The following is a 20,240-nucleotide window of genomic DNA, read 5'->3' as shown; positions in this document are numbered from 1 at the left end:
TCAGCTTGTCTTTCAGCAGTAACATAGTTTTATGATGAATCTTCTAAGGCCTCAGAGAATTTCCTCACTAGCTAAAAACAGAGGGGTTTTGTAGACTTTTCTGTGCTGACTTTAGAAAGCGGTATACGTAACAATTCCTGTTTCACACATCATTAGTTCCTGAGAAATCTCTTCATCCAATCAGGAAAGACATATTAGTTAACACAAATAAGCAAAATTTTTGTAAGGTAAGAGTTGAAACAGTGCAGTGTGTAAGGTGAGGTGCGTGTGTGTGTGTGTGTGTGTGTGTGTGTGTTATTTTAACTATTTCAGGATGGAAGTGGTGGTCCTGGGTTTGCTGTGTTCATCTGTGTCGTCAGTCCAGCCCTAGGACACAACCTATAAAGTTAAAAGAAATGGAGGGGAAGGGGAGGAAGATGATTTGATTTAGCTGGTTTTCATTTTCTTAATATAGAAAGGGATGGGGCATCAAAAGAGATCAGCTGAAATGAGTTTGTGACGTAAGCAGATTCACTAATGGAAACAGCTGATTAGGACCTGAAGTCACCATTCCTGGTCGAGCTCAGTCACTCACTGCTTTGACATTATGCCTTAAATTTTTATTTCCCTCTAATGGGGAAGTGTCCTAGGACTTTTCTTTCCAACCTTTAAATTTTATGGTCCTAATTCTCTCAGTTTGATAACTCTAGTTCTCTACATTTGCATAGAAAATTGAGAATGGTAGCAATTATAGCAAAACCAATTCAGTCATTCATTTGTTCTTTAAATGACTTATTCATTCATTCAAAAACACTCATCAAATGAAACACTATTTTGAAATATCAAAACTTTGCTTCAGTATATGTGATTTTAAGAATGAAAGGAAAACAGCAAGTCAGTATCTTAACTACTTAAGATGAATGTGAAGAGTTCCATTTTCAGCATGTTTTGAAACAAACGTAATAGAATTCCTCTGTAAAATTGTTGTTGCTTGTATTTGGAATAGAAACATATCCTGAATCATAATGGGCTGCAATAAAAACTTATTATAATAAATCTCTTAGCACCAGCATGATTAAAGTTATTCCACCACTGGTTCCAAGCAGAAAGTCTTTTCCTTATGAATAATCTCATCTTTCTCTTCTTCTTCCAACAGATTCCAGAGGGGTGACTACCACATCGACGTCTGTATCAATGACTACCTGGATGTTTTCTGCCCTCACTATGAGGACTCGGTCCCAGAAGATAAGACTGAGCGTTATGTCCTCTACATGGTGAACTTTGATGGCTACAGTGCCTGCGACCATACTTCCAAGGGGTTCAAGAGATGGGAATGTAACCGGCCTCACTCTCCAAATGGACCACTGAAGTTCTCTGAAAAATTCCAGCTCTTCACACCCTTTTCTCTAGGATTTGAATTCAGGCCAGGCCGGGAATATTTCTACATCTGTGAGTATATCAAGATTTATTGTGTTCGAGGGCAGCTACAAGAACCCAGACTAATTTTTTACCCATGTTTCAGAGAATTGCAGAGAGTTGGACTCTGCATTACAGATGTCTCCTTGTAAATGCATACATCAGGATCCCTAGATACATTAGCTGGGAATTGAGAGCACAAATTAGATTAAAGACACAGCTCCTCTCCCCCTATGAAATTGCGTGTCAGCCTGTTCAGTGAACCACTGCTGACTTGTATTTCTTTTAAATGAAAATTGCTAGGACTTCTCCAAAGCTGAGGAAAATAAAAAGAGATTCCTGAAAAAAAAAATTAAAGGAAATAATTAAATTTACATAGCTTGGAGTCATTGGATTTCTTATTCAGGTGTCAGCAATATCCTTTCAATCATCCACACTTGCAGTGGAGAAAGCCAAAACTCCTGCAAATGTCAGCATGCTGGCGATAAATACTATCTTTGCACCAAGGAGAAAAGACAATTATTAAGAGCAGCTGTGTCTTTAAACAGGAAAAAGCGTGAAGAGTATCGAGAAAGTTCCAAAGGAACTGGTATAAGTGAGTTTCCCACCTGTGCCTCTGTCCTGAGAGAGCTCTAAAAGTTTCTCAAGCTGACCTCTGTAGTTTTCATCTTGCCGTGGCCTTGGTTCTTGTCCACAATGGACACCATCACTTCTTCAGGCATCGTACTGGTCATATATGCTAAGTAAAGGCTTCTCATACTTCACTGTGCATAAGTCATCTGGGCATCTTGGTATAAGGCAGATCTGATTGAGGTGGTCTGCCACGGGGACCAAGATTCCATATTTATAAAGCTCCCATGTGACGTGATGCTACTGGTCTGTGAACCACACTCTGAGTTAGTATGCTTACAAGTAATACTTAATTTAGTCAGCATGCTGTATGTATGGACTTGACTCGTGTCACATATTGAAACTATATGGCCTTTTCCAAGTATTTTCAGTATCAGCTGAAGGAGTTCAATGTTTCTTGTTCAAAAGTACATTTATTGAACAACTTATCGTGGCTCAGAAATGTTGGGGGATGCAAGATCAAAAGACACTCCTGTCCTGAGGGAGTGACCATCTGCTGGGGAGTAGATGTAAACAGGCAGTTGCTGTATGAAGGTAAATGCAGGCAGCAGTGGGTACGTGGGTACATGTAACTCACGTGCTTGAAAGAATCCAGAAGTGTGGCTGCACATAGCGTGTAGAGATCTAGGCAATACTACCCAGGATGCTTGGCGTTGACTTTTCACCACTCTTTGCCAGACAAACAAGACAAAAACATTACTGTTTTTTCGACTCGTTTCTTCAACCTGAATGTCCCCACAGACCCTTCACCCACATGGTTTTTTCAGTCTGCAAGGATTTCTAGTTTCTCTTCTCCAGAAAACAGAATTTTATAATGAGCTGGATTTCACCACCATACACGGGCACTCCCACTTATATTGAGATTGAATTTAAAAAGGAAATTGAACAGTACCAGTTTTATTATTTCAGTACATATTTTGGTCATTAGTCATGAGAAAACACGTAAAAGGCTTGATACTATCTCACATTCGATCCATAAAATAAGAAAAGGAATATTGGAGTCCCACGGATGGAGGAAACACTGGCAGCCAGTGAATTCATACATTCTCAGGCAGCAGGCTCTTGCCTTTTCCTCATTTTTTACTTTGTGAAAGAATCTCATTCAGCAAATGGAAAAAAGGAAAGAGGAAGACTTAACTGGCAGGATGGCAATCATTAATTGCCTACTTCTAAAATATCCTACTGATGGAAGAGGAACTTACTGCCATTTCCAAAATTTACACATTGATTTCTCAGATTAAAACACCACAACAAAAACCAAAACTAAATTGAGAGCACTGAGATAGGAAACATACCAGCTAACTAGTTGATTGCATGATTATTAGAAATTATAGAATCCATTGAGGTTCATAAGCAAGATGTTATTATTCAAATATACCCATAGTGCTTATGACTGGTTTTTCCTCATTTGTGGTTAAATTCAATATTTCACTAAAAATCATTATGTGTCTTCTATAACATTCATTTAACGGAGTCATTTAACTGTCAAGGGCTCCTGTCAAAGTAATTGTTCCAAAATGCTTCAAAATATCAAGAGCTTTTTGCTGTTCAGCTGAGTTTAACCTGAATTACTTTTTTTAATGAAAGGTAAAATAGCACAAAATTAGCAGCAAAGAGATGTTCATTTATAAGAAGCACACTGGCCTCGTAGTCAGTTAAATTGAATTTTCAACCATGTTTTAGAACCACAAGAGCATGCTTCCCTGTCTTTTTAGTAGTGAAAGTGTTTCCTTTCTTCACTGCCAAGAGCAGGAGCGGCGGAGCTAACGCAGATGTCATACAGACGTTTAATCTACTGTGGTCATAATTAAACTAAAGGATTCTTAGGGGACAATTGGCCCTCAGTTGAATTTTCCTCTCTCCTAATATGCATGGAATGAACAAGATGATTGGGAAATGGCTCTTTTCACACTTATTACCTTACAAGAAACTCTGTTGCCCATCTCGGGAACAAGCCTGACTACCCACCGGTCAGTTTTCTAGAATGTTCTTCCCTGGATCGGGGTTATATTTCAGATCCTCCAGGGCTTAAAATCTCTAACAAGTTTTCCAAAAGGAAAAAGAAAGCTGTAGCCTTTTGGCAGTCCTGCTTTAGGGTGGTGCTAGAGGGAGGGTTGAGTGTAGTGGTGAGAACCAAAATTCAGATATACTTGGCCTTGGGGGGAAGAAAAGAGCATGTATTTCATACTAGGATATCTACTCATCACTTACTCAGAGAAGACACAATTCAGAACATTCCTATCAAGTTCTACTTTATCCTCAGTAACATTTCTTTCTTTCTTAATGTCTGTGAGTTATACAAAATCAAGAAAATAAAGTCGTTGGAAGTATATGAAATTTCCTGCTTACTCTAGAAATAAAATGTCCTTCACTGTCCTAAATCCTTTATTTGTCCCAAGACTGACTCTATGCTATGTCCTTCTTTCCTTGGGAATAGGCAGTATTATGAAGTTATTACAGTGGCTAATTATGCGAAGGCAGACTGAGCCCATTCTGGAATATGACAAATACTGTTTTTAATCTACAGAAGTTATTTTGGTAAGAGATTGGCATACTAAAGTAATTACAGAAAGTCAGTGGTCTTTCTATCCATGATAGATTTGCAGAACTGCCAGTCAATAGATTATGGCGATAGTCATTTATATAGATTTCCTAAGGCAAAGAGTTATTTTAGAAACTTCAGAAGTATTCATTTTAAAAATGATTCTCATAAATATTAACCTAATGAGAACAAGTTTGAAAAAAGTTTTGCTGCTGTTATTTTTAAATCAGAAGAAGCAAAGGGAAATAAGTTAAATAAGGCACTTTAAGTTATTTTTATAAGTCAGTAAGAGACTAATTTTGAAAGTTCTCTTTTGTACAGTAAGGGAAACTGAGTCCTGGGCCATTCTCTTGGCCTAACTAACTGTATGATCTTGGGTAAATCATTTAATCTCTCAGAATTTCTAATTCCACGGCTGCAAAATAATGTAGTTGGAATAGATGATTTTTAACATTCCTTGGAGCTCTAATATCCTAATCTTACTATATTTTATCTAAGGATCTGTACATCACTGTAAGAAATAACCCCTATAAAATGTCTCAGCCCAATGCCTTACTTAGTAGGTGTTCAATAAATGCCAGTTAAAGGAGCATCTGTAGGGGAAATCCAGGGTGGAGACACGTATTAGCATTATTGAACTTGTTCACCCCTGCCAACCTATCCAAGTCACCATCAGCTGTGGTTTCAACTAGTGCAGCAGGCTCCTGCTTTCCCCACTCATGTTGCTGCTCTGTCAGAGCCCTCCAGAGTGACTTTCTACCTCAGCAAGACAAAAATCCTGAGTCTCCAGCCTGACCAACAAGGTCCTCCATGGCAGGCACCCTTCTCGTCCCCACCCTCGCCTCTTGGACTTCTTGTGCTCTCACTGCGCCTGATGGTCTCCACTCCAGCCCCCACCACCACCACCACTCCCACCCCCTCCCTCCTTCCTGTCTAGTGCCCTCCCCCAGGCTCCATAGGAGGGCCTTGGCACTTTATCTTCTGTCTGCCTGGGGTTCTTATTGCTCCAGCATCCACATCCCTTACTCTCACTTTCTTTAGGTCTGCACTAAAAAAAAAAAAAAAAAAACAAAAAACAAAAAAAAAAAAAAAAAAAAAACTCCTTTATCAGAGAGGCATTCTGATCTCCCTATATAAAGATAACATCTCCATAATTCTCTACATTCTTACCCTGCTTTATTTTCCCTCAAGCACTCCTCACGCCTGACATTATGTACTTATGGTTGTTTGTTCATGGCTATGCCTGCTCTGTGCCCTGCATTACATTGTTTGGCACATAGTAGATGTTCAGTAAGTAAGGGTCACCACTGTTTACAGAGCACTTACTCTATTCCAAGCACTGTTCTAAACCCCTGCAGTTCTCAGAAAAGCACGATGAGATACTGTTCTTCTTTCCCATTTTACAGCCAAAAAAACAGAGGCACAGAGAAGTTAGGTAACTTGAGAAAGGTTCACACAGATAAGAAGTGACTGATCTGAGAGGAAATTCAGTGAATAAACAACTAAAAGGAAGCAGAGATAAAGTTCTAGGTCTCATATGCTTAAAAAGCAAAAACATACTTTACTTTGTATTTTTTTAAAGGTTAAAATCAGTGAGCCTTACTGTTGAGAGAATTTTACTTTATAAACTCTGCTGGAAATCCCAACTCAGATAGTAGCAAGATAGATTTTTTTTAACACGCGTATGCATTTTCTGCTCTCCAAAGAATACTCATCCATCTCCAAATAATATTTCAGCTGTATCTTCCCAGATGGGTGACCCTTTTAATATGATAACTTTCTGACCCAGCATTTGGGTCAAATAAATTCTTATTAAATCCAGTGAATATTCAGCCTCTAGACTGAATCATGCATGATTGCACACTTAATTTAGAAATGAGTGAGTTTCTTTCTTTTTTTTTTTTTTTTTTTTATTTATTTGGAGAGAGAGTGAGCAGGGAGGGACAGAGAGAGGCAGAGAGAGAGAGAGAATCCCAAGCAGGCTCCACACCATCAGGGTGGAGTCTGACTAAGGGCTTGATCTCAGGAACCATGAGATCATGACCTGAGCCAAAACCAAGAGCTGGACACTTAACCGACTGAGCCACCGAGGCACCCCAGGAATGCATGAGTTTTAATGCAAGACCTACAGTAAAGAAGACAAATGTTATTTTCTGAATATGATACTAAAAAGGGAAAGAAATCTTTTAGCATTTGTCACATCTAAGGTACAGTTGATTGTCTTTAAAAGAAGATACTCCGAGTAAAAGATGATTTATAGTCACAGCACCCAGACAGAATCCAGGAGTTTCTGAGAGGTTATTGGGGAACACACTCTTCCTAAACTCACTGGCAAGTAAACTTGTACATGCGTATTGTTTTTGTCGTAAGCCTTCATACTGATAGGGTTATAGAAGTGCAGAGCTTACAAAGGCCATTTCTTTGAAGTTCGAATCCTGAAAACATCAATGAAAAGAACACTCAGGGAGCTGAAGACTCTCGCTCCAGTCTTTTTGGTGTACACATTTTTCAAAATTAAAAAGAAAATCATGGGGACAGTCTATGTTACTATGGGCATCATTCTTAAACCCACAGTTTATAACTCCTTGAATGCAGGTGGTAAACTGTTAATTCTTTGCTTTATGTGCTTTAGTTAAAAGTTTACAGCCTCAAGCTATGAGGCAGTTTTAATGTGCACTACACAATTTTTAAAGCTGACAATATAAGTAACCTAAATTCTGATATCTTAAAGGAGTGATCAAGATCAGCTTCAGAAATCATTTGATTGTACAGTACAGTTATTGACAGTCCTTTTAAAAGATAAAAGAATATTCAGTAAATCCAGAGAATATTAACATAAAGAAAGTCCTTCACTTGCCAAGTGGATATGTTCCAAAAGCTTATTTGCAGGTCAAGTATTTGGAACGTAGAGTAATAGTGTCTCTAGAAGTGTTGCTAAAATCAGGCAAACTCTCCATAATGTGGAGAATCTGCTTAACCATAGTATTGATTTAAAACTGTGTATTTTTGGTAAGAAATAGAAAATAGCACCTAGAATGGTGTTCAATAAATATTTGTTGAATGAGTAAATGCCATATTAGTAAACCAAGGACAAAAAAAAACAATTTTTTTTCCTTACATGCTAATGTATGAGAAAAACAGATAAATTGGAAGCTGTAGGTTTTACTGAACCCACTGTCGCAATTCCCTGGTTTCTTTTTTCTTTCCTTTCCTTTTCTTTTCTTTTCTTCCTTTTATTTCTCTTTCTTTCTTTCTTTCTTTCGAGAGGGAGACAGACAGAATGAAAGTGGGGGAGGGGCAAAGAGAGAGGGAGACACAGAATCTGAAGCAGGCCCCAGGCTCTGAGCTGCCAGCACAGAGCCCGGCATGGCTCTCGAACCCATGAATTGCCAAGATCGTGACCTGAGCCAAAGTTGGAAGCTTAACAGACTGAGCCACCCAGGCTCTCCACAACTTTTTTTAAAAGTTTATTTCTTTTCAGAGAGACAGAGCATGAGCCGAGGAGAGGCAGAGAGAGAGAGGGAGAGAGAATCCCGAGCAGGCTCTGAGCCGACAGTGTGCATTGCGGGGCTTGAACTCCCCAAACCATGAGGTCATAACCTGAGACAAAATCAAGTCTGACGCTTAACCAACTGAGCCCCCAGGCACCCTTCCCTGGCTTCTTAATAATGTTTTTTGATCATATGATGAGGATACCTCAAAGGGGAGAGTAGAACATGGTTTTAAAAGAAAAAGGCACAGACTCTGGTAAATGCAGCCTTGCCCTTGAATCTTCCTATACTCCTAGTAGCCATGTGTCTGTGGGTAACTAAGCCTCACTTTCTTCATCTGTAAGATGGGTATATAATAATAGTTTATCATCACAGTCTTTCTTATTTCCAAGGCTAAAATAAATATTCTTAAAGGATCAGTTGACCACCAAAAAAATGATTTCCACAATCCACGTCCAAAAATTTGTATGCCCTTTGAAAAGTTACTGCACCTCGAACAGCCCTCATTGATACTTAAGTAAAAATTTTCACAAATGCCTAGGAAAGATTCACATTTTAAGTCTGTGCCCTATATTCTGAAGGAACATTATGCTAGGATTACATATGCCTAAGGAAGTCTTCATTCCCCTTTGGATATCCAGTCTTTCAGAAGCTTACCTTAGTAATGGACATTAAGAATTATTTTGGTCCTGTCAGTTCACAACAATCTGCCTTTTTTCTGAGTTGTTCTTACTGAAATACAAGAGTGTCAAAATGGCACATTTATCAAAGCAGGAGGTAATCTTTTTCATCTTTCTTAGTCTTTACTCTTGTAGGGGAGGTGACCTGTAAGTACCATGTTCTTTCTTAAAATGAACAACTCAATATTTGCTTCAATGTGTGTGTGTGTGTGTGTGTGTGTGTGTGTGTGTGTGTGCACATTTTGCTTTTATTATTAAAAACTGGTTTTTATTACTAGAGCCTTATTTTAGCATTAAATACCATAGCATATACTTCAGCTGAGATTCAAGGGGTTTATAACTGGAATTTTCAGGACTGTGGTCGAATACTAGTTCACCTCTTATAATTTTTTTAATATGTAAACCCAAAACTTAGTAGTGAGAAAGGCATATTTATATTAATACAGAAAGGAGTTGAAGGGCAGTGTTAGGAAATTGACACATTTTAATATTTGCTAAAGTGGAAAAGCATGAATGTGGCACAAACATCAAATGGTAATTGTTCATATACAGAGTATATCCTAGTCACCAAAATCGATTTTATTCTGTTTTGTTTTGTTTTGTTTTTTTAAATTTTGGTTTTTTTTGAACATCCAGTGAGTGGAATAGTTGCTCTCCACTTGGACACTGGAAGTTCATCTAGAACACATCAGATTTGTGTCTGAAAACAGTTGTTCTATTTCTTTTGTGTACTTCAGTGGTCTTTAGTGAACCTGCAAGAATGCACCTTTTTATTTAAAGAATGAGTTCAGAGAATTGTGTCTGTTTCAAGTTGTCCCTAGCCATCTTTTTGGAAAGCATGAATGGATTTCAAGGGCTCTTAAATGAAGGTTAAATAAAGAACATAAAAGAGGATATTGAGAGACTTCAGGATATTTTTCTATGTTAATTGTGCGTTTCTCTCACGAAAACGGTTGTTTATTGCCAGGTGCCCTGTTAACCTTCTGAACAAGAATGCTTGGCATCAGCTCAGGCCTGGTTGGATTGTGGATGCTTGACCCATGTTTCACATAGTCTGAGTAGAACCAAAGGTGGAGGGGGCAATTAATAGGAGCATAGGATGTTTTAAAACAATTTATTGTTTTTAAAAATTTGGCAGTATTATTTGGTCAGGTGGGGAGGATTTTTAAAAGAAACGCATGTCCTGGTAAATGACTTGCCTAAAAGATGAAGCACTGTTACAATCAGAGAAGTAAATGCCAGGTCTGTGGAAAAGGAAGCTGGAACTAACATCCCTGCTTAATAGGTTTTGACTTTGGGAGTCGCCTTAAAGTTCGCAAAGGGAGCTTAAAAGCTGTTGAATAATTGGGGCTTGATGGAAATTCATGGTATAAGCAGTAAGACACTAAAGACTCGTAAGTACTCTTTGCATTGTTTGAAGTTTTCAAAGGCTGTGACACTCAGATAAGAAGTTCAAAAACAATAATTTTTATTTGTGCTATTACGAGACTGGGGGAACAGGGAGAGTCTGACCTCCTAAGGGGGAGGAAGGAATTATGCCACCTTTTGCTTCCTTTTACCACACTGAGACTAAATGCCGACATGGAACAAATGAAAGGATTTGGGGTTTTTGTTGTTGTTGTTTGTTTGTTTGTTTGTTTTTAATCCCTAAATGTCAAAAGTGGCCACATCTCCCAGAGAAATAATGCACCTGATTAATTATGTAATTTCTCAGGATAGCAGTAATTCTCAGCCTTACAAACATGTAATGTACTAATTTGGTCACAGAGTTAACTGAAAACAGTTTAATGAGCTGCTGTGTTGTGTGTATGTGCAGCGTTACATAGAGCAGATGCCAGGAGAAATGGAAATAACACGCCAGTGACACTTGGAATAACAGTGTTTATACTTCATTGACTCTGGGTTGTCAGCATGCTATTCTCTGTGTTTCCCTTAGTAACTTATTAAGGCGACTGAACTCCAGTGTGATGATGTCTAAGTGTCATTTGTTGTAAATTACACAAGCACGCACACACCAAATGCGCTTAGTCAATCTTCGGGGAAAAAATATATATAATACTTTCTCATACAGACGACCAAAATGTTATCCAGGAGACATGTACACAGAGCGAAAGGTGAATCTCGGACCAAGGTGCATGCTGGAAGAGCCAGATTTTGGCCTTTCGTCAGAAGAAATACTGTTTCTACAGATTTTCCCACTCATCTGTTCTTGCTCTATTTTAACAGAATGGTCACGTAACTCTTGGTTTGAAAGTTGTCATACAGCCTCACAGCAGGCTTATATTATCTACAGAGTTCTTTATGAGGAAATATAAATCACCACAAATGAGACTTTTCACAGCCAGAGATATGTAGAAATTTGTGTCAGTGCTTTGCTGGCTTGCTAAAAAATATCTCTAGGCTCCAAAGTGCTCTCAGAGCTCATCCCCCCCGCTCCCTACCCTTTTGGGAAGCAATTCTCAAAACTTGAGATTTATGGTTCAGAGAGCTGATAGTGGCTATAAAGTTTTCTATTTTCTCTTTTCTTTAATATTAATGCAGGGAACGAGGCATTATCATTCATTATTTTAGTTCATGAGTATCCTGTGGGCTTGAAATACAGTTTCTTGGGGATATGGCTTACCTCTGTTTAACAGGGGAAATGTGTGGACTTCGGCAACAGGCTTCCTTTACCATCGAATATTTTTAGGCAGTTGGTAGAAAATTCATATCAGGAACAGAACTTCAGTATATATGCCACATCCAGGTTTGGTTTTAAAATTTAAAGCTTTACAAAATATTAATTCATTCTGAGCCCCAGAAGTGAAATATCACAAATTGGAGAATAGCCAGCCAGTGTATTATTGTTAGAAATTGAAATACTATCTTCTCATTGTACTATTTTCAGAGATGTACAATATTGCCAGCTAGTTTGATCTACAGTAAGGTTAGCTAAGTTTTAGTTTATAGTTAGCAGTCCCTTTTCTACCCCAGATCTTTAAAACCAAATCATGTCTCTGAGTCATTAATAGAGAATATACACTGTTTTTAATTTAAACTTGCCCAGTTTTTATTAGCTCCAATGTCTAGTTTCTAATGTGAATTTGCTTTTTCTAATTTTTTTTTACAAAAATTTTTTCAAGTTAATTTTTGCCTTAAGTACATTATCACAGGCTCTGACTAAATCTGAATGGATGCTGTTTCCCTGTGTGTTTTAACAGTTTCAGTGGGCCCTCAACTTTGAATTTAGAACTTCTTGCTTTATTTTCAACCTAAGTTTTAAAGAACAAATCTAAACAAGGAGCGTAAAATTGAAGCCAAAAATATGAATAGGCAGTTTATTTTTAACTTTTAATAGATCGCTTAAAGGTCTTGCTTATATTTTGGGCAGTTGATTCCATTTCGAGACCATATAATGAATATTGCAATGATTTCAATGAAGTTTAGTTCAGAGCAATTATTATTGTAGAAGCAGCCTTTTGCTAAAGGCTTACTCATACCTTGACTGACAGGTAGGAGTTCTGATAATCATAATTACAATGATTTAGCATTTATTGCGAGCTTACTATGTGCCAGGCACTAGACTTGTTTTCCCTTGTTGTATTCTCATCCGTAAGATGTAGGTACTGTTATTATCCCCATTGTATAGATGAGGAAACAGGCTGAGCGAGGTTAAGTAACTTGCCTGAGATCCTATCGTTAGTAGTAGAGTCAGGGTTCAGACCCTCTTAGACTCCCAAGTCTCAGCTCTTTATTCACTTAATTCATAATACATATTTTAAAAGAAGTTAAAATGAGACTGAGTTCAAGCATCCCTAGCAAGTCTTTACATAAGTCCTACCGACACGAAGGCAAACCCAGTTCTAAAAATGGCTCATGTGACCTCTAGAGGGATGTTTTCATGTCAGCATACATACTAGGGCCATATGTGTTTTCAAAACAAAGTAGAGCACTATCGAGTGGCTTGTGGGGTCAGAACATGAATACAGAATCAAGTGTGTCACTCACCCTCCCTACTTCAATTGTGATGAAAACATGTAATGATTAGCAAGACTATTGAAAGTGTACGTCTCTTTGGTACTCTGAGTCATTTTTCAGAGGCTTAAATCTGATTAACAGAATCAATAGCACAGCGTAGGCATTGGTGGATATCTTGCAAAGCCTTGTGACCAACTGTGTCAACATCTCAGCTTGTTAATATGACGTGTTGGGGACTGCTTTACCTTGTTTGTAAGCGGCACAGCAGCAGCGAATTACTGTGTCCATTATTACTACCAGTTGTGCTTGATGCTGTTATTTTAAAATCCACCAGTTTTTCCCAAATTTGGAGTTTTAGAACACATTTTTGCACATCCAAGAAAAAGGAGTAGAGATTCTACGAGGAGAAGGGCTGCCTGGAGAATTAATAACATCTTTAGAACGAAGTTCAGAAATCGCGGCACCCGTGGGCAGCTCCAGGGTTTCAAACGGCAAGGGTGTGGCACCGGTTCATGGGGGCACTTGCCAGGGATGGGGAGACCACCCAGCAGCGCACCAGAGAACGAGCCTCACGTGGACTTCCTCTCTCACCTGCCTCTACTCTGCTGATAAGGAAATCAGAACAGCCAGACTCCTGGCATCAATGAAAAGACAAGTCCGACTGGAACGGGAAGTATTTGAAAAATACCACTGGATAGATTGGGCCAGATCAGGGAGGGCCATTACTTCTGTTCGGAGGAATTTAGAACTTATCTGGAAGGCAATAGGGAGTAGCATGTTTTTGAAGGGGAAACTCATTTGGGCCTTATCATATAAATACATTGAAATAATTTACCTTAGGGCTAGATGCTGGCCGGTTATATAATCATAGCTATCAGAGAGTGGCCACTTATCCATCCCCACACATTTATAGATCTTGTCTTATCCATACTTTATCCCAACTGTGTGTTAGGCACTGTTAGAGTTCTCATTTTACCGGTGAGGAAACCGAAGCACAGAAAGGTCAAATAACTTGCTGGAAACCACATGGCTCATGAGTGGTGGAGCCCAGAGTTGAGTTGAGCCAAAGGGATTCTGACTCCACTGTTCATGCTTTTAGCTCTTTTCCATATATGACAAGTGATGTTCGGAAGCTCATTCCATAAAAAGTACCAGTACTTGAGGAGAAATTGTTCTAAATATTAATACCCTTTACTTGAATTGCTATTGTTTCTATATTGTCTTCTGTGTCCATTCAGCTTCTCTGCCATAGGTGCAGAGTTTTAAATTTTTTTTTTTTTTGCATCAGCTTTTATGATGTTTTTATTAAGTAGAATTGCTACATAAATAACATTTTCTGGGTTATTTAATCAAATAACAGAATTTCTGACCTTTTGATAGGATGTGTTTACCATTTTAGAAGATTTATTGCAGCTGTTTTGTTGAAATATTTATATTCAAAAACGCTATATAAAACCATTCATTAAACTCTCCATGGGCTGTTGGTACATGTTCATCATTAAATTTGTGGCTACAGAACAATCTACAATGGTCATAGAAGGAGACACCTCAGTATTATTATTTTCTCATTAGCGAACCCATCAGTACTTACTGAACTGTGTGTAGCCATCAGGCCAGTGTTGCAGACAACCTAATGTGACAATAGAAAATACTCAATGTGGGGCACCTGGGTGGCTCAGTCCATTGGGCATCTGACTTAGACTCAGGTCATGATCTCGCATCTCGTGGGTTCAAGCCCCGCTTTGGGCTCTGTGCTGACAGCTGGGAGCCTGGAACCTGCTTCAGATTCTGTGTCTCCCTCTCTCTCTGCCCATCCCCCCCTAGTGCTCTGTCTCTCTGTCTCTCTCTCTCTCTCTCAAAAATAAATAAACGTTGAAAAAATTAAAAAAAAAAAAGAAAGCTCTCAATGTAATCTTGCTCCTCCAAGAGCTCACAGTTGAATGTGAGAAAAACATACCCATGAAAATGACAGCAAAGAGAAACAAAGTAAATTCCAAGATTGACACTGTCCACAAAAAAGAGAGAGGACAGCTTCAGGGGGAAGACCTCGTGACATGCTGACTTGAGGAGCAAGGTGAAATTCAGGTCTCAGGGCTTAAGACACTATCCTGACTTTAGTGACAGACAGGACTAAAAATACAGCTTCTTGGAATCCACTTCCAGAAAGTCCGATTCATTAAATTTTATGAGATTGCTATAGGGATCTTCATTTTTAACAAGCTCTCCAGCAATTTCTCCAACAGGTGATATTCATTCCACACTCTGGGAACACTGGCTTAAAGGGTGGGAGGAGATGGGTCTGAATTCAAGACAAGAAAGAAGCAGGGACTGGAAGATTTGAGTAAATGGAACAGCAGCACTGGTGTGGAGAAGAGACAGTCTTTGTTATGTGAGGGTGTGTACAACCCAGGGAGCTCTGGTGACAGAGAGACCAAGCTAGTCTAAGAATAAAGACTCAGATAGACCAAGATTCTGGGAGGCAGCTCATTCAGTTGTCATACAAATACTTCCTTCTGCTCCACTAAACAAACTATCTCATTTGCTTCATCTATAAATAAGATTTTCTTTTACCCTACTGATGCAAACAAGAACCAGGTGACTCTTTGGGGTTTTTGTATTTCTCATACAATTTTTTTTTTAATTTCTGTATACAATTTTCATTATAAAATGAATTCCTTTTAGTGGTAAATGGTGTAAGTGGGGCAAGAATCAGAAAGCCACATGCAAATGGAGAAGAAACGGGCATGATATCAAGCAGTAAGAAATACCCATTTTGGATCAACAGTTCAGAAGGATAATGTGTGCTTGGGGAGAAAGGACAGAATAGTGAGTAGTTCCTGTAATATTCTAATTACATAATACAGGGTTTTGGTTTTGGAAGGTACGTTGAAGAAGTGGGGGCTGCCTATTGTCCATGACCTTTCGTGCTTGTCAGTTTATGTTTTCTTCTCCCTGATGCTTAGTTGGAGTCTGATGAAAAAAGGAGTATATCTAAATGAAGCCGTGATTCGGTTATGATTAAAGGTCAACAGTGATGTATATTTAATCACTGTTTACTACTTATATATTGGGTTAGACAGCAGTCATGTTTTTAACTGTATAATATGCCCTGATTCCTAGAAAATAAGACCATTATTTGATATGTTCCTTTTTAAATATTAGTAAGTATAGAAAAGTAGATGAGACAAGAATGAGGAGAATTGGGTCTTAACTCCATTACTTTCTAGGTGTGTTAATTTGGGCAGGGGGCTTCAACCCATACCTCAAGTTTCCCATTTATAAATGAGTTAGAGTGCTAGTTTAATAAATGGTATTCTTAATATTGATATTTGAAAGGCAATTAGTTACTTTCCTAGTTTCTGTCAAAATTAATGGTAGCTTCCATGACAAATTTTTATGGGTACTTTGAATTATACATTTGCATGTGTCAAAAATAGTTCCTATCATCAACTAGTTTGAAATACACTGGTGGTCAGAAATAGCTTACTGTCATTTACTCACAAGGGCATTTTTCACAGTCTCTTTGCAGAATCAAATATGATCAAAATATATTGTCAGCTCACTGTGGTTTATGTAGAATGTTCTACAGTGGTGAAGATGCAGAAATACCAGTCTACCACTTAGAGAACCATTCTGTGGGTCACATCCAAGACCACAGTGGTCAGTTGATTTCATACAAAATATTTTCCAGGGCTAACTGAAAAGTAGCATTGCCTTTGACAGGTTTTCTGCACCTGTTTTTTTGTGCAATGGAGTCTCGTACCTGAGAAACATGGAGAAATGTTCGTTTCCTAAATTGAAAAACTCAGCTGTAGTCTAAATGAAATAGGATAAATTATCTTTTTCACAATTATCCATTAAAGGGAGAATTAGAATTAATATTAATCACAGATGTTTCATCAAGTTTTATTATCAACCAGATTGACTGCCAAAGTGCTTTCTGGAAGACATTTTCTCTCCCTCCCCCACCTGCTACTGAGAACAAACTGTTATTATGGGTCCTTAGATAAAGATTAATGGTTTTGGCAATTCATTTGAGGAAATCTGTATTTTACTGTACACTCCAGTTCAAGGCATTTCTGAAAAGCGAGGCTTGTCATTTCCCTGATAGAATTTACACAATGAAGACACGAGAAAGTAGGATTCTTTCTAGCATCAGAAACTGATTAATTAATACACAGCCCAAGATTAATATCACCAAACCCATATACGTATATTTAATTGTGGCACCTTGTTTATAGATAAAATACGCAAAATGCCTATTTAATCCAGCTATTTTAGCAGCTGTATTTTACCCATCACACTTAAGTTACTTTAATATTACTTGCAATTTCTATATCCTGTCTTTCTGGGATAATTCATTACCAACTGTGTGACCCTTATATAATTATGAATACTTGGTGATGCTTCCTCCATTTGCAAAGTACACCACAAATAAGGACTATATATTCATTAAGGTTCTCAGCTTGTAAACAGTATTTATCAGTTTCTAGCTAAATTAAGCAAAAACAGAGGAACTTTCTCCCTAGTAAAGAGATTGATGTGTTTAACTGAAGACCTCAGGATGAACAGTAACCAAGGCAATGCTGCAGATCCAGAACCTAGAAACAAGTGGATAATTAGAATGACCTTGTCAAGACCCAGCCATTCTACTTTCTCATCTCTAACATGTCTCCCTTCCTTGTGTCACTGTACTTGGGATTCCAGTTCCTGGCAGAAGGAATTTGGTTGGCATAGATAGCTATCCTTTGAAAAGAATAAAGAGCACCTTGATTGACAAGCCTGCCAAGACTGCATGAAATCAGGAAAGGGGAGCTCTTCGAAGTTTTCTTGGTGATGGTTTGGTTTTGAGCCTAAGGAAGATGGGCATTGATGCTGAATAGGCAGAAACAACCACTGACCAAAACAAAGGTATCTTTCATTGTTGAACAGTAGTGGAGAATATGTAGAATTGTTCAAAACAAATAGAAAACCTATGTAGCAAATCCTTTATGTGCAACTATGGCAGAGCATCAATTTAACATTTATATTTCGAGTTTGTTGTACAGTAATATTTTTCCTTTGTTTAGTACTTTTGCACGCTTTACCATGTTCCAACGAATTAAAGAAAGTGACTCATTTTTCAGTTAGAATTTCTGTCACATTCCTTTGCTTTTCTTTATTTTAATGGAAAAAAGCAAAAACTGCAGACAAATAATGGAAAATACCCTATGTGCTGATTTACAGCTTCCTTTCATTGACATCAGCAGGATTTAAGAAATGCGAAGTGGAATGGGTTAAGTACCATTATGGCTCTGTCCAACTCTAGTCAGATATGGGATCAGTCAGGTAACTGAGTCTGCTTTCAAAATGAAGGAGTTGGGGCGCCTGGGTGGCTCAGTCGGTTGGGCGTCCGACTTCAGCTCAGGTCATGATCTCAGGGTCCGTGAGTTCGAGCCCCACATCAGGCTGTGTACTGACAGCTCAGAGCCTGGAGCCTGCTTCAGATTCTGTGTGTGTGTGTGTGTGTCTCTCTCTCTGCCCCTCCCCTGCTCATGCTCTGTCTCTCTCTGTCTCAAAAATAAATAAACATTAAAAAAAATTAAAAAAATAACAAAATGAAGGAGTTGATCTAGATTGGCGGTCCCAAGGAACAAGAAATTTAAGATGTTCTAATATCTGATATCAAGTTTATGTTTGGGAAATTCTGGGTTGAAGTCAATTCTTTTCCCCTTCTTTGGAAGGGAAGGTAAGACTTCTTGGGGTGTTAAATGCCCCCATGCATTGCAACTCTCCATAGGGAGAGATATCTTTTGCTCACCAAACATATTAGACTTAGGAACCTCTCTTTCACTGGAACATCTGGAGGGACCTGGTTTCCATGGAAGGAGGTTAGATTATTTATAAAACCCCACTCAGCTTTAAAACATACTAAGTATATGCTTCTCCTAGTCATGACATGTGGAATCTATTTTAATACCTTTCATCATCCAGCCCTTTCTATGTACTTAGTGTATCAGACTTTCTGTATAGTTGAATCCACATCCTTGCATCTAATCCTCCATTGAGGTGAGCAACAAATACAGACCAGTTGTCTCTTCCTTCAAGGATTCATGTATTTGTGGTGAAACACACCACCTTAATTCCTCTGGCTATTCTTAGGAAAGCTGTTTGAAATTTTGAAAATAAATTTTGTCACTTTTCTGAAGCCTTATTTTAAATATAGATCCCAAACATTACGACAACACTTGATCAGATCTGATAAAGAAGTAGACCTGTGTGACACAAGTTCAGTTTGCAGCTTAGGTAGGTTTTGTTTTTCCTGAGATACACCTGTGCTTAGTCTCTGCTATTCTGTTCTTCATTGATTGCCTTGAACTCGATCCCACTTTAAAGTACCATTTCAGGGGCGCCTGGGTGGCGCAGTCGGTTGGGCGTCCGACTTCAGCCAGGTCACGATCTCGCGGTCCGTGAGTTCGAGCCCCGCGTCAGGCTCTGGGCTGACGGCTCAGAGCCTGGAGCCTGTTTCTGATTCTGTGTCTCCCTCTCTCTCTGCCCCTCCCCCGTTCATGCTCTGTCTCTCTCTGTCCCCAAAATAAATAAACGTTGAAAAAAAAAATTAAAAAATAAAAAAATAAAATAAATAAAAAAAAAATAAAGTACCATTTCACTAGCTGTCTTCAAGAGCTAGTTACTCCATCCAAATAATTTACTCATAAACCTAGTCTAAGATCTATCTCGAGTCCCTTGATGAAAATTAAGTAACACCCGGAAAGTGACTAAGCCGGGGGCTAGAGGAAGGAAGGCATTCCCTAATATGGCTTCAAAGTTGGTACTGAGCATTGTTAGTCCTGTTTTTGTAACGCATCATTAGGCAGTTTTGCACTTCCCAGTACTATGTGGTAATCTTTTCATGTGGTATCTTACTGTTCTGCAAAAGGCGTCATGCCATCTACATGGCTGCTCCACTACGTTGTCCCCTGTGCAACCTCTTGAGTCCTTCTGCTCCCCCACAGACTTGTGTGGAAAGTGCCCTCTGTGGTTTAAATCATTAACTTCTGTTTGCTGGGCCCAAAGCATAACCAAAGCCTTGATATCTTTGGAAGCTACTCTAGGATGTAGCTATATGGGAGCTTCCTGCACCTATAACCCAAAAACAAAAAGTGAAACGTAGTCCCTACCCCCATATGTTTAGTTCCTAGAGTGAACATAGCATAGGTATTCAATACATGCTTTTTAATTGCCTCCTGTCTGATACTCCCTTCAGATTAGCAAGTGTATCCGGATTGCCAAAAGGTCCTAATTGAATCTGCCCTTTCAGGCTTTTAACGTCTTTGTGCCTAAGTTTGATGTAGAATTTAGCACATTGGACTAGGTCCTTGAGTTTACAATTGATGGGACCACCCCATCCCATTCAGAGCCTCCAACCCCTGTCTAACAAACTCCTTGCTTCTTTTTTCAGAACAATGATGACAATTTCAAATTTTGTACCTCACTCTCTAAAATGTAATGTCCTGGGGCGCCTGGGTGGCGCAGTCGGTTGAGCGTCCGACTTCAGCCAGGTCA

At 38.7% G+C, this 20,240-nt stretch overlaps 1 protein-coding gene across 1 annotated transcript in view; it reads left to right on the top strand.

Annotated features, from left to right (window-relative positions):
• EFNA5 (ephrin A5) overlaps positions 1-20,240 on the top strand; it is a 274,624-nt gene that overhangs the window by 224,793 nt on the left and 29,591 nt on the right. Inside the window, exon 2 of the mRNA XM_042990900.1 lies at positions 1,136-1,428. Within this exon, the coding sequence (XP_042846834.1) occupies positions 1,136-1,428 (293 nt within the window). The remainder of the gene's footprint in view (positions 1-1,135; positions 1,429-20,240) is intronic.

This window comes from Panthera tigris, chromosome A1, assembly GCF_018350195.1.
Source record: "Panthera tigris isolate Pti1 chromosome A1, P.tigris_Pti1_mat1.1, whole genome shotgun sequence".
In the NCBI taxonomy this organism is placed as follows: domain Eukaryota; kingdom Metazoa; phylum Chordata; class Mammalia; order Carnivora; family Felidae; genus Panthera; species Panthera tigris.
Note: the sequence above shows the minus strand (reverse complement) of the source record. Positions and strands in the feature narration are given on the sequence as shown.